Source organism: Phalacrocorax aristotelis, chromosome 9, assembly GCF_949628215.1.
Source record: "Phalacrocorax aristotelis chromosome 9, bGulAri2.1, whole genome shotgun sequence".
NCBI classification, from domain to species: Eukaryota; Metazoa; Chordata; class Aves; order Suliformes; family Phalacrocoracidae; genus Phalacrocorax; species Phalacrocorax aristotelis.
Window position 1 is genome coordinate 9,349,248 of NC_134284.1, and position 26,578 is coordinate 9,375,825.

The 26,578-nt window shown below is 38.8% G+C and overlaps 1 protein-coding gene across 2 annotated transcripts in view; it reads left to right on the forward strand.

Moving 5' to 3' along the window:
• The window catches only part of NPAS3 (neuronal PAS domain protein 3), a 628,153-nt gene that overhangs the window by 588,620 nt on the left and 12,955 nt on the right, over positions 1-26,578 (forward strand). For both annotated transcript variants that reach the window (XM_075103333.1, XM_075103334.1), the window contains 2 exons: positions 7,074-7,267; positions 13,852-13,958. In XM_075103333.1, the coding sequence (XP_074959434.1) occupies positions 7,074-7,267; positions 13,852-13,958 (301 nt within the window). The remainder of the gene's footprint in view (positions 1-7,073; positions 7,268-13,851; positions 13,959-26,578) is intronic.

A 26,578-nucleotide genomic window follows, 5' to 3' on the forward strand; every position in this document is an offset into this window, starting at 1 on the left:
AATCAGCCATAAGTTGAGGGTCTAATAATGTTAATCTAAAGGGTCTAAAAATGTTGATAGCAAATATATTTTTATTAATTATTCTTGAGCAACCTCTGGTCTACTGTTCATTTCCCAGGGTGTTAAGATTTGAAAACTCTTGAAAAACACTATTGTACACTCTTGAAAATGCTTTTGTTTTGTTTTTTTTTTAATGGCAGCTTTAGGAATTGTTTATCATATAGCAGTCTTTACTCCCACAGAGAAGTTGTAGTTTATTCGCTAGATAACCCTAAATTAGCCACATCCAAATCAGGGAGATTCATATGGTAGATGTAACATAGGCATTGTCAGGTTCTTGTTTTGTCTTCACTCTTTTGGAGAGTTAGAAAACTCTCCCTATTCCCTTCCCTTTAGTTTATTATCTAGTGAAAGGCAAGTAGGAGATAAGAGTTTGTGCATTCTGAGGTTGAGGAACAAGCAGCTTTTTGTATGAGTGCTCAAAACACTAACTTTTACGCAGAAGAGCAGCTGTTCCCTGTGGTGTATTTGAATGAAAGTGACTGTGGCTATTGTGCTTGCTGCTGGTCTCAATATTCCTCATATGCAATAAATAATACTCTACTGAGGTCATTTTATGGATTGTGCAAGAGCTATGAACTAAGCCTGCCAAGCCAGGGTGTTTCCCATGTGATGCTTGTCTTAAAGCACCCAACGAGTTTGAGGTCTCATAAGAATACTTTTTTTAAACCCCTTAGGATTAATCTAAATTCTGCCTCTGACTGTTTTAAGCAGTAAAATAGCTTTTGAATCTTATTATTTGAGGATAGTGATATCAGAGGAAAGATGGGAAAAGCCTAGAGTGCCTCCAAAAACTGGTATTGACTTTTTAACAATAAAATATGTCCTGAGACCAAATATGCTGTTTAAATGTAAATACCATTTCCATTTTCAGACTGCCTTTTGCAGGTGTATTTGAGGGGATTTGAAATGTACTTGTAGATGGAAAAGAGGCTATTGACCTTGAAACTATGTATGTGTTAGGAATAATGTTTGCCCTCCTTGAAATCAGACTCGTATTCTTTGAATGGGTGCTCAAGACCACAACTCTTAGCAGTGGTTCAGGTAGCACTCAGTGCATAACTGAATTAAGACTGACTGCATTTTACTTACAAAGCTGTTTGTCAGGAGCCATAGATTACTGCCTAGTCTCTTTTTTTTATCCACCACAGTTCAGAATGTTTCACTGACAGCTGCACTAACTACCAGTTTCCTTTGTTCTGGCGTGGACTTGATATAATAGGACAAGGTTTGTGCGTATAAACAATATATTTTGTTAGATGGCCTATATAACTATACAGATATATAACTATATATATATATAACTATAGAGTTATTTAAAAAACCGAAGAGGTTTTTCAGCATACAAGCACTTTTTCAAGGCTAAAATTGAAGCAGCAAACTTCTGAATCAAATAAGAGTTGAGAACGATTATTGTAAGTAGACATGTTATTCTCTTATGCTGTCCAAGAGAAAAGGCAGGTGATACTTATGAAGTTGGGGATGGGTGATGTTAACAAGGGAAAAGATGATATTATTGTTATTTTATCGATGAATAGAGATATTAATCTAACATTGATACAACAGGAGCATACATCTACAGACTTCACCTTTCACAGCTTCATTACCTGAGGGGTGATTGATCAGGTTTCCAGACATGCAGGAATCCCCAGAAGTGGCTGCTGGGCATGTGCAAACTACTTTACATGGCTCATGCTGCAAGTCCAATGTGTTCTCTGTGTTTTAAGCTAACTGTACACATGATGGAGAATTGATCTGTATGGGTACAGCAAGTTGGATGCATGTGGGACACATCAAACTTGCTGCACAGTGGGATGATCTGGCATATTGCAGCTGTAGCGGCTCACTCCTTTTCAACACCAAAATGTCATGCTTCATGGGACCTCCTGTTAGGAATACTGCAGTGTTTATAGAAATGCAGTAAGTCTGAGAAGTGGATATGCAAGTATTACTGGAACTGCAAACACAAGGCCTTACTGGACCTCTCTGATCCCAACTGCTGTTGAATAATAAGTATAGGCCAGTGGCGTATTTTCCTAAATCTTTCCTGAAGACTGGGGGAGCAGGTTTTGGTCTCAATGAGGATCACAGAATCACAGAATGGTAGGGGTTGGAAGGGACCTCTGGAGATCATCTTGTCCAAGCCCCCTGCTTGAGCAGGCACACCCAGAGAGCAGGGGGCACAGGAACACATCCAGGCAGGGTTTGAATGTCTCCAGGGAAGGGACTCCACAGCCTCCCTGGGCAGCCTGTGCCACTCCTCTGGCACCCGCACAGGAAAGTTTTTTCTCATGTTTAGCTGGAACTTCCTGTGTTCCAGTTTGTGCCCGTTGCCCCTTGTCCTGTCATTGGGCACTACTGAAAAGAGCCTAGTCCCATCGTCCTGACACCCTCCCTTTAGATATTTATAGGTATTTATGAAATCCCCCCTCAGTCTTCTCTTCTCCAGGCTGAACAAACCCAAGTCTCTCAGCCTTTCCTTATACAGGAGATGCTCCAGTCCCCTGATCACCTTGGCAGCTCTCCACTGGACTTGCTCAAGCAGTTCCCTGTCCTTCTTAAACTGGGGGCCCAAAACTAGACATATGATGGGGCTGCAGAACTTCAAAAATAAATGGCTTCTGACCATGAGAAAACATAAGCAAACAGAAATGTTGTAGTGACTACGGTAGGGTACAGGGAGGAAAGAAGAGAGCTGTAGTAGATGAAGAAGCCTATACTGAAGTTTCAGTTGATAGGCATGGATATATTCTGATGTCAGAAAAGGAGAACCTTTAGGATATCAATGTGTAAACTCCAGATGGGACAGCGGACTCTGTTTTTCTTTGAAAGTCCAGAGGAAAACCTGTTTCCAAATGTTCACTCTTAGCTTAGAAATCACCTGAAACCATATAGGAAACCTTTACCTTGTGGAGTGTTAAAACGTTTGTCTTTCTAGTGTCACAGGCAGGTTTTGAGATGCATGTCCATGTATCTGTGAGTGAAAGAGTGCACAACTCTCTGGAAGAAAAATGTAAGAACATGATATAATTTGTAAGATATTTCTTCAGCCAATTTTAGCCGTTGAAATTAATTGTGTTTTAAGGATTTAGGTGTTGATTTTGGAAGTATAAAATAACATCTTTGAAAGACCAAAACAAAAATGTATGTGAACGACAGTTGTTTCTGTAAAGGGGGATAAATGTATGTGTGAGTTGTTTGTAAGACAGCTAAATAAATTTCTAGGCACACAGACTAAATTAGGATGTTTTCTTACATGACTGTCTTCTCAAAATTTGGGTCTAAGCAATAATTTTAAGGCTTCAAATTTAATATCTCATTGAGAGCAATGAGGTGGAGGGAGCACTTCTGCCACTGCTATGGTTTCAGTCCCATAATAAACTGGCATAGTGATTTCCACAGAGAACAAAAGAAATAGTTTAGAAATTTCTTTCTAATGGGAGTTTAAGTTTTGAAGAACACAGAGACATCTGAAAGGTGAAATTCACAGATTTTTCATGCTTGCAGGTTTTTATAGCCTCTGGTAATGCATGTCCTTACTCTGACATCACATGTATGTGAAAAAATGGATGTAATATTTAAAGATGTCTTTTGACAAAGAAAGTATTTCCATCTCCAGAGGTGAGGTTTAGCTTTAAAGGATGATGAGCAGGTTCCAGATGTGTTTTTCAATCGCTGGGCTTTCCTTTCCTTAACTATTGACAGAGGGAAGGTTTTATCAAGGTCTTTGTGATGTGCTTGTTTATAATGAGTAGACATTAGTAGAGCACATCTAAGTGCTTATCGCTAACAGATGACGAAAGAGAGCATATGGCAGGGAAAAGAAATATATATTTATCCAAGTAATGTGGCTTGTTAACACTCCCACACTCATAAACTGTGTTTACATGTACTTACAATATTTTGCAAATCTCTTTTCTAATCAGCTAAAAATAAAAGCCAAATAATGACTTTTTTTCAATATTGGAGTGTTAGGCAAAGTTGATTTAGAATTTTTTTAACAAGGCAATTAAACAGTACAGAAGATTTTTATAGCATTTGCTTTCCTTCAGCGTGACATCTTTACCGCAGCCTAAGTGTTATTTTCATTTCACAGTGTTAAAAGTTTTATTGTTACAGGATGCTTTTTGGTTCACCCAACCGGTCTATCCAAGTATAACTATTACACAACTACATTACACTACAAGCAGTAATACAGGTCAGAGCGACCTATGTCAAATCCTGATCTAGATCAGGTCACAAGGTCTATTTTGATGGTAAGATTTCCCTCTGCTTCTGTAGGATGAAATCATCATGCAGGTTACAACACCTGCCAAAAAACAGTTTGTAGGCGAAACAGTCTCTGAACTGTTAACCCAGTCCAGCTCGCGTTAGATTACAAAAGGAGTCTTGCTACTAATTTCATTTAGGAGTCAGATGGAGAAATGCTGGGGAAATCTGTTCAGCTCCTGACATACAAAGTTTCTGATGATCCCTGTGATCAGGAGTATAGCGTTCACCCACCTTTTTATAAGGAGCAGGACACAGTATCGCCGTCTTCTCTTGCTGTGACATCTATATGAGCCAGTCTTTTCATACAGTGTTATTAGAAAGCAGACAATTACTGTTTAGAGATGGATTTGGACTATTGCATAGTTTTCAGAATAAAGCATTTATAAAGAAAACTGCACAGAAGATCTGCATTTAACTTTTTATTTTTAGAAATTTCTGAGCAAATTTTTGTTAAATATTTACATTTGGATCCAAGTATTGGACTTCATAAAACAGTTTATTCTTGCAATTTAGCTTCATTAAAGTCATAATACTGCTTTAGGATATGATAGACTTGTGCAGTGGGATTGAATTATAAAGAGATTAATTTTAGCTACCGGAGATAACTGACCCTATAATTCCTCTCACCACTAATCCCAGTTCAAATGAACTAGTGTTAAAAGTGGCAATACTCACAATGTAGACGAGGTCATGACAGATAGAATTGTTTTTTACTACCAATTAGATTTCCCTCTTGGTGCGTTTGACTAATGTTGTCATAGAAAGGGATTTCAGGCATGGAAATACAGTTTCTTTAGAGCCACACAGGCACTGGAACTGATGGGCACTTTGCTATACGTTTCTCAGTGTACAGAATCAGAATGCAACTGAGTGCTGACCCCTAAAATTTGTATTCACATGGGGATTTAGAACATGCTTTGATCCATGATAGAGTTAGGAACAAACTAAATAATTCGAATCTGGAAGCAAACTCTCTTGAAATTCAACAGTGTTAATATATGGTGGGTCTAGCAGGTTTGGAACTGTCTCTTGGGGTAATGCTACAGGTGTATTTCAGATGAAGGATCAGAAAAAAGCGAGGTACTGACTGAATAGAGAGTTGTTCAAAAACAAATCATGTTGATACTTAGATGCAAATGACATGGAGGTTTCAAAAAATACAAGAAAGAGATAAATGGATTTTAAGTATGATATATCTTAAAAATTCCCTCAAATGATAATGCCAACTTCAAACATATTAGCATAAGGAGTCTTATGAAAAAAAAACAGAACAATACTTTTGCATAGCACGTTCAGTATAAGATTATTTTTCACGTTATTACTAGTTATCCATCAGCATTTTTCCAAGCATTTACAGATTGGAGTTCTTGCAGTAAGTTGGAACTGCATGATAAAAAGAGACAGATAATGATAAAAAACAAATGTATATGCAAGCCTAGCTAGAAGGAGCAAAATATACTATTACTGCCCTTCCTGTGAAGTTAATCCTATTTCTTTTAGCTATTTCTTCATTAGTTAATGAGGTCTTGAAAAAAAAAAAATTAAAGGGTGTTTGAAATGGTGTTTTTGCATCCATGCCTTTAGGAACTTTTTCAAATATTCATAGAACAGTTTGCCCTTGGAAGGTGCATTAAGTGTGAGTTTAGGCAATAATTACTTCAAATATGGGTGGTCAGAAACCTGCAGCTGAAATGGACAAACATAAGCAGCTAATCACTCTCCTCATTCAGATTCACCATACTGGCTGGAGTCGAAATGTAAAATAATGGAGAAAGGAGATATTTTAATGATAAAAAAAAAAAAAAAGAGATAAAGATAAAAGGAACTTCAGTTTCCTTTTTCACTTTGATATCTGGCATTGGTGCTGTATTTATATAACAACAACCCCTATAGTTATCCAGAGAACTCCTGAAGGAGTGAAACTGGAAGTGGTGGATTATTCTTTTCCCAGAGTTTCAACCTACTCCATTTCAGGCAGTGCTCTTAGAATTTCACTCTCCAGGGGTGCAACTGGATCTCCCAGGCATCTTCTGGCATTATCGTGTGAATAGAGAAAGAAACCGTCCGCCCCCCAGAGCTCTCCATACATAGGTAGTGTACTAGGCAAAGGCATTACGTGTCTACCAGCTCTTAAAAAGCTTGCTGTGGATGCAGGAAGACCATCCTGCAGCTGAGCTCATTGATCACTTCTAGGCTGTTGCTTCTCAAATTGCCAACCACGAAGAAGTAATTCAAGGCTGTGAGCAGTGTCTCCCTGGTGTAGGTGACTAGCAATTCAATTAAATCTATTCTGGAAAAGTTTCCAAAACTGCCAATTCTTTTGTCTCATATTCAATCTCCAAATGTTATAAAATTAATATTTAATTACTTTCTACCTTCATTATTTCCCCCCTCTCTTTTCTTTGTTGAATTTCTAGTTTGTTTTTTTTTTTTCTTCTTCTTTCTTTCTGTAACAACCACCACAACAAAAATCAATACCACAGGAGTTCTGAGGTTTTTATTTGATGAATGTGAAGCATTTGCCTGTTATGTTCTTGTCTTCTTTTTTGCCATGAGGAGATATAGGACATGTTGATGGCCAATATTAATAAGCTTAACACTAACACTGGCAGTTACTTAGTATAATTTTTGGCTGTGTTAAGTGGTCTGTAGGGAATAGTAATGCTATCCTTTAAAAGAAACTAATGTCACAGTTGCATCCAGAATTCACTGGGGTTTCTTTTATTGTTTTTATTTTCCAGGTGATTCATATAACAGGCCGGTTACGTCTGAGAGTGTCACTGTCCCACGGACGGACAGTACCCAGCCAAATCATGGGACTTGTTGTCGTTGCTCATGCTTTGCCACCTCCTACAATTAATGAAGTCAGGATTGACTGCCACATGTTTGTCACTCGTGTGAATATGGACCTCAATATCATTTACTGTGAAAATAGGTACAGCTTTTAGCTCCTTTTTTCTTTGTTTTAGCTGTGTGTATTCTTTGTTCCATGAGCTTGGCAAAAAGTTTTTAAATTTGTGACTCCTGCAATGTCATCGTGGTGTTGTATGAGAGCATTGAATTCACTCTCATCATCATCTTCTTAATTTTCATTACATTCTTAGAGGATAAAGGTAAATTCAAAAAACTATAACTTGCAGGACATCATGCTGGAATAGGGGAGGATAGACCAGGAAAGATTCCTCTAAGCTTTCCCTGCTTTTTACAATCTCCCACCATTCCTCTCAGAGGCAAGATTTGGGACGAGACAGACAGACGTTGGTTTGACCTGTATTGCTGTCCTTTTACTCCCCCGTCCTCCCCTTCACAAGTCATTCTACCAGAAGTCTTAAAGTTTTCAATTTTTTAACTAATTTGCAGATTACAGCACATTGTGCTCAGTGTTTAATGGAACAGAAGCACAGATGGCCTAGACAGTAGGCTAGAGAGGTGGGATCTATTGCAGTAAGAGATGGAAAAAATGTAGAATAAAATTGGTTAAGTGCATACTGGGAAAGACAGCAGTGAAATGGGAACAGGTGATGCGGAGTTGGTTGGGGGGGGGGGGGTTTATGTTCAGTGTGATAGCGATAAGCGATCTAAGAAGGTGGAAGATAGGATTTGCATTCAGCTGTCTACTCCCTGGGGGCTGGGTGCCAGTAGCATCAGCGGCTCCCCATGGGGGTCTGTTGGGGCGGGCCCAGCAGCCAGGGCCCATCCAACCACCCCAGCCAGGAGCAGGGCAGCGGGGGGGCATCAGGGCAGCACCAGCCTCAGGCTTTGGGCTCCATCCTGGGGACTGGCCGAGGCTGAGGCAGGACCTGGACTGGGCCTGGCTTGACAAGGCTGACGGCCAGGCAGGGCAGGGCTGTGGGTGCTGGAGAATGGCCCTGCTGCAGCATGGCTGGGGCAGGGTGGGGGGGTCCCAGGGGGCTGGCATGGGGTCCTGGGCTGTGGGCAGGGTAGAAAGGCCCCAAGGGGCAGAAATGGGGTTCTGGTTGTGGGCAGAGTGGGGGAAGGCCCCAGGGGCACTGGTCAAGGCCATTAAGGCTTATTGGTGCCCTCAGGGCCCTGAAAAATATGAATAAAACCTAGGGAACTGGTAGGTAGAGAAGAGCGAAGATACCTGAGAAGGAAGATACAAGTAATAAAGAAGTTTGGGTCCATTGATGGAAGCCTGAGGTATGGCATAAAGGTTGGAAAGGAAGAAAGAAGGTAGTGCAGTCAAAAGAAAATTTGTCAAGGGGATCTATCACCAAAAAATGGATCAAACAAGATGATTAATGCAAGCTTTTCATGTGACAGCAGCCGTGGCATATTTTAAGTTAAGAGTGGAAGCTCTCTGATATGAGCAATCATAATTGCTCAATCATAATGGAATACCTATGATCAGAATAGCACATCCATATAAACTTTTTATAAAAGAGATACACTCAAGTGCTTTCTTGAATCTGAGCCTTAAACAATTTAAAATAATCTTGGATTTCAGTTATGAGGTTATCTTTGCTGTCGCATTGCTGAACTGCCACAATAGTATTAATAATAATGTTACTTGTCTATTAGAGAGAACACTTCATCTAAACTGCCAAAGCATTATCTAAAAGATAATATATTATTCTCATTTTTAAGCTTGGAAAAACTGCTTCATAGAAAGTGGCTTGCACAGTGTCACAGAGAAAGCTGCTAACAATATTAAAGTTTGAGCTGAGCTTTTGCCTGTGACTCTACCCAATGAGCATCTAGACTCTGTGTAACCTGGCAGCTGGTGAAAGACCCCTGGGGATTAGCAGTAGGATCTAGAAGAAACCTTTTGCCTTAGTCTTTGATTTGACTGTGACCTACCTAGGTAGTAATGGAAAGCTGCAACCACTGCAGAGCTCTTCAATGGCCTCTGTGAAATGAGTTGCTGGTGTCTGTCCAGTTCCTAATGAACAGATTTCCTTTTAACAAAATCACCTGCACTTACTGTTACCTTCATTGGCAACCTTAATAAAAAAGCCAGGAATCAAATGGATGTGAAAAATGAACTCTTTCGTCAGGTCAAGTATGATATGAATTTGTGGGTCGTGTTAGAAAGATTGATACTTACTCTGCCATCAGTTTGGCATTCTTATGAGCCCTAAATTTTGTATGTATCTTTTTCAATAAATATTTTTCTCAAACCTTCCCTTTACAATCATATAGCACTAAAGCTTTTAAATGCCTGAGAAAGGCATCACTGAAAAACATAAAATGCATCAGACATGCAGCGCTGATTCGTGATCACATAGAAAGAGCTGATAACACATGGTAAACTGTGGTAAGCCAGCTGACTTATGCAAGAAAGTGTTGAGCTTACTAATGTTTTTCATTTGTTAAGGTAAAGGCAACATTATAATGCTACTTTTCCTTTTTTGTGATGGATTTTATCTCATATCCTAGGGTAGAATGCATATGATGGTACTTGAAATTACAATACAATAGTTCCATTTGAAGCCCCTGTGTCAGTGTTAAAACAGTTTATAAAAGGAATTTCAAATAGTAGAAACACTTCTGCCAGGGCTGGGAGGTGAATGTTAGCTCACTGAGGCAGCGGGATTTCCACTGATGGGAAATGGAGTGAGATTGACAGGACTTGGATTTCATAGCAGGTACAAAGCAGAATATGACTGTAAAAGCTGGAGGAGTGGAAAGGACAGAATAAGGGAAGGAATTAACTGAACAGCTGATTGAAGCTGTCAGATGAATTACCTGGGCCTTTGCCAAGGCCATTCTCCAAGTTGAGGAAGTTGGGATCTCTCTTCTGGGACTATAGAAAATGAGATAAGTATCCCATCCTGAATATATGGGTTTGACTCCTGGCACTTAGGGGCAGCCAGGAAATTCTTTGTTGTGCCACAGTAAAGTAAGCACAACGTTGATGAAAACAGAGAAAAATGGATCCATGCTGGGGAAGCTGTAAGCACTATTTATGGAGCAATGGGGAGTTACTGGCAGCCGCAGGGAGTATGGAGCAGAAGCCGTGCTACTTAACTGAAATGAATGCTCACTGTGGACCATTGGATCAGCAGGGGTGAGATCAATAGTTCTCCTCATTTTCCAAGTGGTTGCCTGCTTGCAACAGCAGGGAACAGGAGTGACATTACTCAAGTCTTTGGGTGCATCTTGTTACTTTCCTCTGAATGAAGAGATCTGCATCAGAATCCTGGACCCAGTGCACAAACTAGTCAACTTTGAAACAAGATCTGTTAGCTAGTGTACTGGCTATTTCTAACAATTAATATTTTGTTCTGAAAGTGTTAAATGGGGATATAAATTTTTGCTGCCTCAAATGTGCTAAGTTAATCCATATCTGTTTTCCAAATGCGGGATTCATGTCATCTAAACTTCACCATCTAGTCTAAAATAGTCTAGAATTTCTTTATTAGTAAGTGGAGTGAGAAAAGAACCTGCAGAGGACAAATCATCATAGATAGTGATAGTTAACTAAGAGCAAGATAAAGAGACTCCTGCTAGAGTACAGCATCAGTCTGTGTATTTTCAGTGTCAACTGTCAGTGATTGGAGACCATCTGGAGAGAGCCTATAGCCCAGTTTAATGTGGACTGCTGTAGCTATATCTGCTAATATATGCTCAAAGGGAAATAACCCAGTGAACATGGTGTTTTCCAGATGCAAGAGATTTGGCCTGTTGGCCATGACAGTGGTTGCCAATAGTTCCTTCAGATACGCAGAGTGTGTCTTGTGTAGCGAGCTTCAAGCCTACAAATGTGTGCACAATTTGGTCCTAATTCAGCAAAGCACTGTACCATATACCTACCTTTAAATTTCAATCATGTTAACAGTCCTGTAAGTCAGTGGGACCACCAATCTGCTCAAACATAAGCCTGTGCTTATGTTTTACAGGATCAGGTCTGTGTGTTCAGCAGAACCGAGTTCCTACCCATCAACCTGTTGCTTTATTTCGTTAAAGGGTTTGGGAGCCACAAGATCTGTCTCCTAACTAGTGCTCTAAGATAGACTATAATATTTCTTTCTTTTCTCCATGCAAATTATTCATTTTCCATCTTTGGTACCTTTAATATAAGCACGAGTGCTCTGTTTGATTTGATTTCTTTTACTGCTGGTTTTGGTGTCATTGCTTGCCATTGATCATCACTTATATCTGGATATTCTTTCTGTTTCTTCTTCCACTTTTTTCATTAAAAAAAAAAATCCTACGTCCTTCATATGTCAGTTTGAAACAGCTTTTTCTTAATATTATCCTTAAACTTAAGGGTTTGTGAATCTGCTTCCACAGTTGTCTTGCTGTGTTCATTTAGGACCCAAGGGAATGGCAGGAAGATGTGCCAGGAGAGATTTAGGTTGGCTATTGGGAAAAGGTTCTTCACCCAGAGGGTGGTGGAGCACTGGAACAGGCTCCCTAGGGAGGCATCACAGCACCAGCCTGATGATATTCAAGAAGCACTTGGGCAACGCCCTCAGAGATACGGTGTGAATTTGGGGTTGTCCTGTGCAGGGACAGGAGTTGGACGTCATGATCCTTGTGGGTTCCTTCCAACTCAGGACATTCTATGATTCTATTATTTTTATCTGTGAAGACTTTACACAAACATGCTGCTGCAGAGGAACAAAATACAGCTGAGTGAATTGTAGCACTCGCAGCCTGGGTACATCACAGGGCAGCGGCCTGCCTGGAGATTGCCCCTTTCTGCTAGGCTGGTCAGGGTGGGATTTCTTCACCCTGATCTTGAAGCAGAGCCACCTCCTAATAGAAAACACCCAGTTCTTGGACCAGAGAAGAGACAGCAAAGTGTCCCAGTGAGGAGAGTGTAGGCATGGGAGGGGGAGAGGTTTGAGTTCTGGTTCCTGCCCCATGGACAGTTTATACACTTAGTTTAGTATGAAAAGACAATATAGAGTCCAGGGGCAGGAACCTTTAAATCTCAGGCTCCCTTCCTTCTGGTGCAGTTTCTTATCACCGGGCAGAAATTCCAGGCCCTTTGTTTCCCAGCCCATAGTTCACTGTGCAACTGAAGTGGAGGAACTCAGCAGGAGGGATAGAGATTCCCACCGCCATCGTTCGAGACTTGTCTTTACCCTGGTGAATTGTGTCCTCTCTGAGAAGTAGGAGATGTGCTTTTCAACTGTGGTTTGTGATAAACATGAGACGGGTATCCCCAGATGGGTATTCCACATTTGGTTAAGTGCTATAACTACTAGCCAGTTGTCTGAAAGTGCACATCCTTCAACATGCTCTGTCATGAAAGTGGGAGAAGGCTGTTGTGTTTTGTGCTAAACTTGATTTGACAATTTTTGCTAGAAAATTTGAGTCTACCTGCTTTACCTGGGATGTTTTTCATGTTTGTTTTAACTGAGACAAACCACCAGTGCTGCTGTGGTGCTGTCTAACGCTTCCGATCTCCTTCAGTCTTTCTGGTCTATGCGTTCTCCCTGCCTCAGGCACCCAGGCAAACACAGCTCTGCTAGTCAGTGCCTCAGTGTCTGTGTTCAACCCTTCTACCTGCTGGGAAACCCCTAGACCTGCATGGTTCAGTTTCTGGTTTAGCCTCCCCAGTGGCCTCCATCAGGATCGCACTCCAGTTGTTTTGGCTATCTGCTTATATTAAGATGTTTGGTGTTTCTTACAACTCCCTTAAATGGATGGCAATTATACCTTACAATTGCAAAGTGGGCTTAACCCCAATCATCGCAGCATATTTCAAACCCTAAAAAATTTTTCTATTTCTAGAAAACAGGCATACTTTTAAATGCTTGTGTGAGCAAGCTATTTTCCAATTGTTTTGTTATGTTCTGTACTGCATTTAAGGACGTTGACATCTTGACACTCCATGACAGAAGTTTACACATGCACACAGACACAAGCATGCAGACACACATACTCAGACGTGTGCACACAAAGGTCTGCAGAATAGATTTGAAAGTTTCTATGTGCAATAAACAACAAAGTCCCAGTTGAAAGGGCCCAGAGTGAAAGCTGAGCTCCCAAATGAATTAGACTAAAAAAGATAACACCCGGAGGCATCTGTATGTCTCAGCATTTAAATTATATCCCTTCAAATATCAGTTTGGACTTGGTGCCAAGAAGTGGTTGAAGAGCCTTTTCATGAATATACCCAATAGAAGACCAATCTGTTTAAATGAAATATGTCTCTAATCATTTGGTATAAACATAACATGTTTTTACTTCATTATGTAACCTTGAATCATCTTGGTCTCTTAATGAGGATTTTGGATTGTTGCTAATGCTTTACAATTCCATGGAATTATATTGTCTTGGTGTTATGCGACAGGGAGAATATGCACTAGAATTTAACTTCCTACTTATTTAAATGGATAAAGTGATTTCAAGGTTTCTTTAAAAAATATTTTCTATCTTTTTTCTTTTCTTTAAGGCTATGTCTTGTTTGTACAGATATTCCATTCAAATTGCTATAGTGGTGAAAAAACTTTTAGCAGATTTCACTTTCTGAGTCATTTGATAGTTCTTGTATTCTTTTCCTTCTTGAATTATAGGCTGTATTTTTTTTTTCCTTTGTAGGATTAGTGATTACATGGATCTGACCCCTGTAGATATCGTAGGAAAGAGATGTTACCACTTCATTCATGCTGAAGATGTGGAAGGCATCAGACATAGTCATTTAGACTGTAAGTACTTCCATTTTTGTCAAAATAATTTGGTACAACACTTGATTGCTCCTGAACTATTATTTGTATTCCACAACTGGGGCCTTCATCTTGCACCCGTTTTTTTTGTCATAGAGTTTCATAGAGGGTGGTTCAAATATAAATTTTTGTGATTTATTTTTGAGTCTTTTCATAGACATGGAAGATTGTTCACATATATGGAAATAAAAAATTATGTTTGTATTACCGGAGTTTCCAGCAGCTGTTCATTTACACATGCTGTGCATTGTTTTACTCCTTCAAAGAGGTATTGCTTAGGTGAGAAACTCCCTCCCTAGCACAGAAAATGAACTCCTCTCTTTGTTTTTTATTTCTGAGTCATAAGGTGGATGTCAAAAACTGCAGCATATTTGGGATTTTACCAGGTCTTTCAATACAGAATTGAGCTATAGCTCTACCAGTGTTTTAACCACTCCATGTATTAACAGGTAAATGGCCCCCCATCCCTATAGCATCCAAGTCCCTGTTATTTGCATACAGGTAGTATCTGATCAGGATAAGGAGTACAAAAATGTTACAAGAGACAAACCTTGCCAGAGAGCATGTGCCTCTGTCTCTGTATGGGGGAAGGGAGTTTCAGCTTTATTCCTTGTAATTAAACTCTTTGTATTCCTCTTATTAAAAGCCATAGGGCCTAATTTCTTGTTTGAGATCTGTTGACTTCAGTGATGGTGCTCCTGATTTACCCTGGTGCGAAAAGAAACTTAGGCCCATAATCTCTAATTTATCTGTGCCTGCAGTGAAGCCAGATAATTCTCTGGAAGTTTCAGTGGCTTACTGCGTTTATGATTGACTTGTGTGTTTTTCTTAATATAAAAGACTATCTGCAAACTGCCTCTTAAATTCAGAGTCCCAGATTTGAATAACTCTTCCCCCTGCACCACGTCCTGCTGGCATTTCCTAACAAAAGGGTAGCAACCGAAATACAGCCACATTTAATTAACTTTTACAAAACCATATGACTACAACAGAAGGCAGTATAAATCTTCAGTCTGAAAGTACCTCGCTTGATCTGCAAGGGAAGATAGGAGGATAAATGTAACTGAAAAGCAGGAGAACAGGGACAGCTTCTATGATAATATACGACAGCCAACAACAGTATCAAGCTCTGTAAAGCTTTCAGGTACACCCTAAAGTTTCTAGAAGGTAAAGTGCATGTGGCATAAGTAGGTCAGGTTAGATACATTTCTGTGGAAAAAGGTAAAATCAACTATCCAAATTATAAACAAAGTAATTTTGCATCTATTACATTTGGAGCGCTTAATATCCAGCAGAAATGTCAGCTGCTCAGAAATGAAGGAACAAATGTAGAAACTTACTTGGTGCTCTTGAAACTGGAAGTCAAAAATGACAAGTTGCACTTCCACTGCACTATGTGACCAAAGAAATAAAAGATATTTATGACTCAGACTTAACATACCACCTGGCAGAGATGAACATCCCATTTGAAAAAGACCTTAATCTTCTGAATGGCCACTTCTCTCTGAAATAGAATATGCTTTATGAAACATTCATCTTCAGAAAACTTAGAGGCCTATGCAGACAATCCGAGTGCAGCATAGTCCGGTGTATAAGCACTGGGCTAGGACTCAGGAGACCCTGGAGGCAGGAATGACTTCTAGAAAATCACTTCAACTTACTGTGGTCCTGCTCTCACTGTGTGTCCAGTTTAACTGATTGGATTGCAAGCTTTATAGACACAGGGACTTTCTCCTCTTACTAGCACCCAGCACAGTGGGGTTACAAACTTGGCTGTGTGCCTATAGGGTAATTATTCTTGCTAGGCTAATTTTTTTCCAATAGATGATGCTGGTTACACCTTTTATGTATAGTTGGTCTCTTGGCTTGTAGGAAAAAGATGTTCATAGAATCATTCAGGTTGAAGAGACTCAGACATCACCTAGTCCCCCCTCATGCTCCAAACAGGATCAACACTGATTCAAAGCAAATTGTTGAGCACTTTCTCTAGTTGATCTTGAAAATCTTTAAGGTCAGACTTTCCACAACTTCTCTGAGTGGCCTGATCCAATTATCCTCAATAAGGCTTAATTATCCTCACAGTGATGTTTTTTCCCTTCTATCCTGTTGGAATTTTTCTGTTTTGACTGTGCAGCTCTGGCTCCATCTTTGCAATAACCTCCTCGCAGGTGCGCTGTTAGGTCCACCTGAAGCCACGTCTTCTTCAGGCAGAGCAAGCCTGGTCCCACAGCTTCTCCTCACAGAAGTACTCCAGCTCCTGACCATGTTGACAGACCTCCGCTAAGCTCACTGAAGTTTATCAATACATTTCCTGTGCTGGAAGCCTGAAGTCAGATTCCAGATGCAACCTGAAGAGTGATAAGTGAAGGGGAATAATGACTTTCTGTGATCTACTGCCTATATGCTTTTTAGCACAGACCATAGAGCACACTGATAATTCATGCTTAGCATACTGTCCACTGACCACCAGGTCCTTGTCCACAAAGCAACAACCCACCCAGTTGGTCTCCAGCCTGTACCATTGCAGGGAATTAGTCCATCTCAGGTACAGGTCTTTTCACGTTGTTCAAACTCATGCTCTGGTTGAAAGATCTTCAAGTTTAAATTAGGCTTGGGAATAGCTCAGAAAGTATACTTGTCCATTAGAATTCCTGCAGAAGCTGAAGTGGTTCACATATTTGCCCAGAAAGATGCTCGACTTTTCTAGCATTTGGAAAAAAACTTTGTAGAAAAACCAAGAGAAAAAAAATCACAAAATCCCAAAACACTTCATAGCAACTTGTCTGTCCTAGAAAATCAAGTTCAAAACAAGCTGGAAAGAGAGAATCCTCCTGGTTTAGTTAAAATAAAATCAAAGCTAAAATTCAGGAACTTGCAGACACTGCTGTAAAAGGTAAAACCCAGCAGAACTTCAGTTCCTCAAAATATACAATGCAGGGGATTTACCAGTGCAACATAGGAAATAATTGCTTGAGATTACAATTTAAAAAAAAACAATATTATGCAATATTTTTAAGAGGAGCTGGAACCTAAAGTAAAGGTTAGAAAGCCTTGTTGAAAAGTAGAAGCAGGACTTGAGAAAGCAGCAAACTGAAAAGTTTGTGTTTGGAGGACTGGAGAATGCAGCTAAAAATCTTGATTGATTTTTACAGGAGAGAAAATAATTTTTAAAGATTAAAACAAGAAGGATCCCAAATTGAAGTGATAGATCTAAGGGTAAAAAGAATTACAAATAAAACTGCTACTATGCCTATTCACTGACAACATATCAGAAAGAAATGGGAAAAGTAAGACCAGTACATCCTGCCTTCTCATCCAGGTTATTCAAAGACATCAAAGAGAAAAACAAGCAAAGAAGAAAATGTTGCACAAAATCACACAGAAAAAATCAAGAGGGCTGTTGATGGCTTCAGATCATAGCAGCCCATTAGAAACTTTGAAAAACAGGCCTTGTTAACGCTATCTCAGATAAAAGGAGACAAAAGCAGTTTCAGGAATGTGACCATAACAAGTATAATGGTGAAGAAGGTCTGCAGGACTATAGCAGTGACAAGAGTCTTTTGTAAGAGAACAGCTGCCCTAATGAAAGGTCAGTGACAGTCAATGGAAAAGCTTTCATTGGCTTCAATGGACATGGGATTATGCCCTATAAAAGCAAATTTATATGGACTAAAATTCTGCCCCCAGTGAAGTAAATAGCAGAAATTCCATTAGGTTCAGTGGGGTCAAGATTTCTACTTAAAGATTTATGTTAGTCATAGTTTGATGCCCTTGTGGATTATTAAACCAGCATTCATACTCTACATATGCCTGCATTTATTCCAATACAATAATACATGGTAGTGATCCCGCAAGTTACTGAAGCATCATTTATTTTCAAACAGAAATAAAAAGTTTCGGGATATTGTTTCTATCTTGTTTCATTCAAGTTTTCAATGATCATGCTTTTTCACAAATCTCCCAGCCAATTTTTTGGTGTTACAATTCTACCTTATTAATCTGTTTCACATTTTATAATGTTTCGTGGTTTCAGAAGTTTGGGAAACTTCTCATTTGTTCATTTTCGCTGTGTTTGTTGAATAAATTGCTGGTAGAATCCTCACAGATATCACATCATAAATCAAGTCTCTCTCACAGAGATTATAGTTAAAAAGTTCTCTAGCAGCCTGCACACCATCCGGCATCATGGCTTAGCTGTTGCCTCAGCTGACACACAGCAACTGGTTAAGCTGCAACAACTGGTGTTTGAATTTGAGCACTCAAAAATGGCAAGATACAGTCCCTAATCCTAGCTTTGTGTAACAGAGCTCTTCATTAGGATATGTGGTATGAAAGAGTTGAACGTTTTACATTTCATAGTTATGCATCTAGAACTAACACCTTAGAAAGACCCCTCATGCCCCCAGTTCACCTTTAACACTTGTAAGAATGGTATCCTCTCTTTTTACTTACCTCTCCGTAGAAACATTGCAGGGCTGAACTGCATGTCAAGCATAGAGCAGTTCATACACTTTCACCAAGCCCTGAGTCTCTGCATGAGCAGAACTGCCCTTGTTCTAGTGACAAGAAAACAACCCTGATGTTAAAGCTAGTAGGATACGTTTTACATTAAATCAACATCAGTAATCAAGCAGATTAATCAAATTACTGTTGCATCAGGTCTTAGCACTGTCTGTAGAGCTCAGCAAGGGCAATTGACGCTTGCTGCTCTCTGGAGTATGATACTGTGCGTATGTGCTTCCCTTTGGTTGATGCTGTTATCATAAAGAGGTCTATAACATCCGTTTTTGATTTAAAAAGTACATTTCTTGCTAAGAATGAATGGATGTCATGTGCTGTAGGAGTATACATCTTCTGTGTAATTGAAAAAGAATAATGATCTTCATTGAACTTCAAGTACTTCATGCTCTTGTTCAATGAAGGTCATTAAGAAAGCAGCAAGGAGGGATAAAAGTCAAGACCTCTGAAGGCAACCATGAATATACTTTTGGGCAAATATAGAACAATGTGCCACCATTTGAAAATTAATATACTGCTTGTAAGAACACTGTCAAAAGTATATATTGGTATATAATACATGCCCTTTCATTTTGGAAACCTAATTGAGGTCTAAATTCAGAAATGTGACACTGACAAAAAAGCTACTTGTTGTCCTCAGCTATTGCTTAGAAAATATCATCCTGTTTCTTCGGGATTTGATTTACAGCTATAAGAAATACAATTCCTCAGGAACAGTGAGCCAGGGCAGTTCATTTCCCATAAAGCAAAGGTCTCTGATGAGTGTGTTTGGTAGCACTCCCTCTGATCTACTCTATCTGGTTTCCAGTGGTTAGAATAATCCAGTTTTTCTGAAAATAAACTATTTCACATTCACCTTTTTCATGGCTCCCCTATTTTTCAAGGAATATTACCCTTTCCATCTGCTTTTTAATCAGTTATATATTCATGATTTCTTTTATGTATGTTCAGTAGAAAAATTCTGTTGCTATACAAAATATTGCTTGGTGGTTTAGCCTACCAGCTGTAGTTGAACTAACCCTTTTAACTTATGCACATCAGTTATAATTTTTTTTATTCTCTTAATAACCTCAAACACATGAAAAACAAATAGAATGAGTTGATAATTTCTAACAGTAAAATACACTTCACATATTTTGCTATCATGCTGTGGAATAACTCTGCAATGTCAAGTAGCACACAATTAGTAAAACTGTAGGGGGAAAAAAGAAGTGTTTTGATCCTGAGGAATTTTTATCCTAATCAGATCGAAATTTCAATGCTCTTGTAGTGTTTAATATCTTCAATCACCAAAAAAATCAAACTGATTCCAACGTCAGGTTTTGCATTCTGGGACTGAAATAAAATGCAAAAATATACAAATGAATCTCATGTTTGTACAAGTTTATTATCATCACTAAAAAGCAAGATTGATTCTAAATTAGGCTGATAGAATGTCTGGTGTTTAGCTAATTCTTAAACCAAGCCCGCTTGGCATCCTGATGACAATCTAGTGTATCTTGTTTTCAAAGTATTGCAGCAGCGTTGGCCTGACCACCTGCACAATCTTCCTCTCTGCCCATAATATGGGCCAACAAAGATTTCTCCGTTGGAGACTGACATCCTTATGTCCTTTTGACTGGAGATAGTCATGATAGATCAAGATGAGGGAACACGAGATAAGAAACTAGAAGAAACAGAAGTGTATAAAGAAAGCAGGTTTCTTTATTCATACCAGGAAGAAAAGGAGCATGACTTCGGTTTTAGCCCATGCCTGGTGTTTGCTTTTCAGACCTAATGAATCTCAAGAGATGTGCACCTAACTAAGAGTGTGTATGTTTCATGTCTTTTAGCCATGCTCCAAAATACTGGAGATCTTGTGTTTGCTTCTGCAAGTGCTTCTTTGGGTTATGAGAGGCGCTGGTCCGTCTAGCTTAAATTCTTTGTCTGCTTTCTGACCAAAGCTGGTTACTTTAGAAGAAGGGGGAAAACACTCTGCAATATGCAATTATGTATGCCTTGCACCCTCATTTTGTCCATAATACACTACTAATTCTTGGTTGGTTCATTCCTTGAGAGACGAGAATGTATACCACCTCTTACATTTCTGTTTGTAGATGACAGTTGTTACGGTTGTAATATTCGGCATTCTAATTATCCATATAAATATTCAGATTTTATTTTAAATCCCAATAAATTTCTAATCTTCATGATATTTTTGTGGCTAAATTTTTCATGTGCAAATTGTGTGCTATTGGACAGAGGTTTTATGTATGTAAATTATATGAGAGAGTTTACCAGAAGCATCAGGTCTTTTCAATAGTAAACAAACCAGAAAACTCTACAAAGCTAAACCTTTAAGCTATTTAAACCATTAGCTGCTGAACCTAATTGCAGAATTTTGCCTTCTGTAGCTTAGCAATATACAGTTATTTTACAAGATGGCTCAGATATAGTTTCCATTAATAACTCTTTAACTTAATTCCTGATGCTATTTCATTTTCAAATTTAATCTAATGCAATACTGGTTAGTACATTCCTATTTCAGTTTGTAGGCTCTCCATTGCAAGCCTTCCATAGCTCATAGTCAGCTGAAATTTACACCTAAACTCTTCTCCATTTTTATAGTAAAATGAATGTAGTACCAGCTATATAAGTACAGCTACTGCGTTAAGGGGCTATAGAGCGAACGCTGAGTTCTGACTTCTGCTGGGAACCTCTGGTTACCCCCTTAATCATTTTCTTTATTTTTTTTAAAGTCTCTTTGTGCTCAAAATTTCCAACCCCAAAGATGAATTTCTACTTTGATATTATTCTTGTGATAGATTGCAGAAGCACATGATAAATTGCAAAGCCATGGGAATAAAAGGTTTTACTGTGCACCTCCAGCAGCTTCACCTTCACTCTGTCTACTAAACTATTTCTGTGGTGACTTTTGCTACATAATGTAAATGTACGTCGTTTTAAAGTAAGGGAAAAAGTACTTCAGCCACATATCTTTTTACCCTCATTGCTGAGGTTCACTCGAAGATTGCTGAGACCAAAAGTGTTCACCATTTTGTAATCTAAATCAGAAACAGTGTTTCTCCATTGAAAATCCAAGGACAGAACAGAATTTTGTTTGTAGTTTGCTAGGCTGTGAAATACTCCATCCTGAAACGTTACTATGTGAAGGTATGAAGAAACTGTTGCAGATCTTTCCAGAGTTTTAGAACACATTATTTCTACTGGTTTTTTTTCCTCTTCTTTTTATTGATCAAAGTTCTGGACAGTTGGCCTTGTGTCTTTGAGGGAGACAGTTTTCAAAGCCAGAAGGATATGAAAATAGTATCAGTAAAATATGTAGCATATATCAGATATGTGACAGTGTGGCAATAGGTCTTATTAACAGTTGTTTGGAAGAACCTGCATAAATCACTTGTGGCTTTGCCATCCATGAGTGATGTGGCCAGTGGTGGATCAATGTTGGTTTTGATGTCTGATAACTTATAAAGTGGGTGGGCTCTTGTCCAGGACTTCAGCGCTGCGGGCTTTTGGGAGTGCCCTGGCAAACGTCTGAAGCCTTTGTACCCAATGTCCACAGATTGCTAGCTGTTGTTCCTGAGATCACAAGAGGCTTACGTATTCAGAACTGCTTTTAATTTTTATTTACAAGGGATTTTTTTTTTTTTTAGTTAGTTCTAAGCTATCTTTTTAAGGCTTGTGGAGAAAGGTGGAAAGTTTTGTTTTCTTTCCTTTTATTTTTTCAAGTCATCTGGTATAAAGGGACAATATGCTTTTAAAATGTCTAATGTAGTTTACTGACAAATGTGAGATGCTGATGAATCTTTACAGTGGTTAGAAGGGTGTTTGAACATTCAGTTGTGCCATGTCACCATGACACCATGCTGTGGATCCCTTTCCTCTAGAGATTAGGCTGAGAAAACCACTCATTTCACTCAGTCCAAGTATCCAAACAGGGACACTTCTCCCAGAAATGAAAGCATGTTTAATGGGATCCTGTCCCTTGAAACAGACCATCTTTAACCAATGAAATTCAAAAAGAAAATTAATATTGCTGCCAATCTCCTTCTGTGAAACTTCTATCTCTTTTCCTGTTTGCAGAAGAGATAGTTGTGCATAGTCTGCTGATACATTTGGCATGGAAAGGGTTATGTTCTAAAGTCATTAATCTTACATAGGTCGTCATGTGATAGATATTAATATTAGTGGAGAGATGGAGGACAGATTTAAGTTTCTTGAGGAAGCAGGGCCAAATTTCTTCTCTGATGTTGTGTTTTAGTAGCCGAGGGCAAACTTTGGATCTGGGATTTCATTTTCCCCTCCAGTTTGAACAGAGAGAGTCCATTAATGATAATGGAAGTTCTGTCTGAATTGGTGTTCAAAGCAGGCTTGGGTTTCTAAATGACCATTTCGGTATTAGGAGAAGGAAATGACTATGCGGCAGGGTTGAAGTTTTAAAAGTCATGGGGAGACAGACAAACCATGAGGGAAAAGAAAAGTTAAGAAAGAGAGAAGAAAATCTAGAGAATGCTAGGTAGACAAACCTAGTTAATTTTTCAGTCCAGTTTATCATTAAACAAACTTATTTAGTTAGTTTATTTACATAATTTTTATCTATAGGAACAACAGAAAAGTTTTCTAATATGCATGCTGTAAGCGTCCATGGAAGAGTGCGTCTAGTGATACACTGAATTATGTATTATAATGCTGTCGTTACATTTGAGCAATACTTACGTAATGTTTTAAAATAGACATCCTACCTAGCATTATCTATTCTTGTTAATAGTTATCATTAAGCATAATTATAAATCTGTAATTTTAAATTATAAACCATGGACAATTGGTATAACTACCATGAAAGGGAGAGGGGAAGAAAAGTGTCTCTGTTGTTCAAGTAGGCAATGATGATCTGTGCTTAGTCCTGGGAAATAATTTTGTTTGGTTTTTTCCCTGGCTTTTAATAAATTGGTAACTGCTGCTGTGAACTGACATCATGTAAACCGATAACATAGGGTTGATTTTAAGCAAAACATATTCCTGGTCCTGAGATAATTTGGAATCAAATGAAGGCAGAATCTCTAGCAGTGGTGAGGAATTTTCAGAGGGCTGTAGCACCACTGTCTTGGGATTAGGACAGGTTACAAAATCTATTAATGTTTTTCCAAACTCTTTTCACTATTTAAAATTACTTTTCTTCCCTAGCTGGACATGTAGCATGCAAGACTTTTCTCACAGTATTTTGCAAGTGATGACCTTGAGCTGCAAACTTTGATCCTAACATGAATCTACATTTTTTTTCAGTTTGACTCAGACCACTTTTAACATTTGCTTTTCTGCAAAGTGAGGGAGGGAAAATATTGCTTAGTTTATAAAGATTCTTAAGCTTTCTAATTTTTCTAAATGGTTGATCAAGGCTTTTTCTTTTTTTCCTACAAGTTTGTTGATATTTATTTTTGTGTAATTTGTCAGATATTTATGTATATAACATCCCTATACTGGAAGATTAAACAGTATTCCATATTGCAGAAGTAAGCAATGAATCAATTGCATTTTTAGAGTAACTGTAGATGCTTAAAAGGATTATCCCAGGTGAATGAAGAAGGTAGATGGCAGTTTGGATACCAGTGCGGTATGGTTTTCTTTCATTAATCTGACCTGCTGGTTCCTGCTTGACTTTGGAAAAGGTGACTTTATTTTGAGACGCCAGCAATTATTATTGTCTAATATTCATATCATGGTAGCAGCCAAGTCTCAGTCAGTGTTATTGACATAATACACTGCATTCTACCCAAACCTAAAAAAGATGTTCTCTGTCCAGCACTCAGGGCTTTCTCCTGTCATATGGTATGAGTACAATGGGACTTTCTAAAGCCTCACAGAAACAATATCTTTCTAAACAGTTATCATCTTCCTACTTTTCTTAAGAGAACTCTGTAGAGATACACCAAGTCACACAGGGCTGGTAAGAAACTCTCTGCAGTGAGGGGAGGTAGAGCAACAAGACCCACGGCAACTTTTGTGATGGGAAGGTGGCATTCTTCCCCAAGCAATCTGCTGTGGTGGCCACGCTTCTGGCCTGGTGGGTAGAGAACACTTTTGCACACTGTCCTGGCTCCTCCTCAACCCACCCTGCGTGCTAGATCCAAACTCGAAGTGCTTGTGGAGAATTATATAGGTGACACACGTTTGTTCACCGAATGCCAACAAGTCTCCTACCATCTAGCTCCTAGTTCTGTTTAAGTAACAAACATCATTTAACATTGCTAAATATTGCCCAGTACTTTTTTTTCATTGCTAAAATCCAATTTGTGGGTACCTACTATTTAAAACATCTAACTCACTAATTGCAAAATCTATAGAAAAGTCCTTACAACATCAAAGGCTCACTTGATCCTCGGAGCTGTTATAAATGAAAAACTGTCTCTGTTACAAGCAAATAAGGCACTTAGTGCACTCTTTCTGGCTGTGATGCTATTATTCCTGTGGGTTTTGAAAATGACCTTCCTGTAAGCATCAAGGACTGTAACTTTTCAGATGAAGAAACTTGTTCTTGTTTTAAGTCTGTGGCAGGTTCATTCCCCTATAGCCCACAGTTTTCAAAAGCAGAAGAAAAAGTAATCCAGAATTAAAAAAATAAAAACCCCTCTGTTTCCAGAATGAAGTTACCCTGTCAGCTTGCCTTGGGCCTTAGGTGGAGAAGTGGAGATTAAAGAGTCAGTATTCCTTTTCATGTTTCATCTGCCAGTTTTGTGAATGTAGAAAGAGTACTTGTGGCTGCAGCTAAGTATCTGACTATGGTATTAAGTATGGCATTTTCATCCTCGTGCAGTAAATTAAAAATATTCTTATAAGTTTATCACAAGGGGAATTCAGTATCAATACCATCCAGTCATTGATAAAGGTATTTCAAGGAGAAGGGTGAATAGCACGGCAGATGTAACCTCAATATTTTCACCAATTATAAAGAGCCTCTTTGTGAAGCTGTGTGAATATGTAAGATGATCTCATCATTTCCTATTTACTCAATACTTACCTGAATACGCAATATAGTGTAGCTTTTAAATGCATATGCACATGAGTAAAATGTCCTTTTGTATGAGACTTCGCTAAAAGACTGCTTTTGATACACAATTTCTTCATCTCCTCTTCAAACTGAATTAAGCTACTTCCTTCTTTTAAAACACAACTCACTATTTAGAAGCTTTGGCTTTGATTTCTCAGAACAGCCTTACAGGAAGAAACTATGTTCTTTTTCTTTTTGTAACCATATTTCTGAAGACAAACTTGTACTGATTTATTTTGATTTTCCAAAAGAAATAGGTTCCTGCAAAGAACACTGACTGTTTCTTCTTCTCCCCCCTCCTTCACTCCACTGCTACAAGAATATTGCTGTGCGCAAAGCTACCAAGGAAAACTGAAATCCCTCTGTTGGGAACTGTGTACATAGCAATATATTCATACTTTGAGAAATAAGTGAGATTTTTTTTTTTAGTTCTTAGCATGACATACTGTGCATTTCTTGCATGCTAACCACTGAATTCAAGTTGAGTAACTAGGTAACATTTCAGCAAATTTTAGTCAAGTTTAGGATCTACCAATTTAGGGAATTCTCAAAATTCTCATCTAATTTCTAAGTTTCAGCTTGGCAATGCCAACAGTTAAAAAATCCTGTAAATCAGAAAACATTTCAGGTTTTTTTCATTCTTTCTTTTTCATCACATTGAAAAATTTCTTCCCAAGCTATAGTATGAGCTTTCAGAACTGGCTTGGGGTGCCTAGTTCACTCTCAAAGGATGTTAGAACCAGATTTAGCAGCACAGCACAGCTGGTCTGCTGGAGAATCTCTTTACAGAGAGAATTTTTATATTGAATCGTGGGACTTCCTTCAGAGCATGGTCCACAAATCTCTCATACGAAATGTGCTTTAGACAGATGCAGGAAGGAAAATCCTGTGTATGTGGTAGTATATCTGAGCTGGCCAAATAGAGAGTGGGAATTTGCAGGTAGATGAACTTCATGGAAACCTCATTTTCAAGACACTATTTCAAATATTCTTTAGATGTATAGTAATTTGGGAGCTGGAACTCTGACTGTAGATGGTT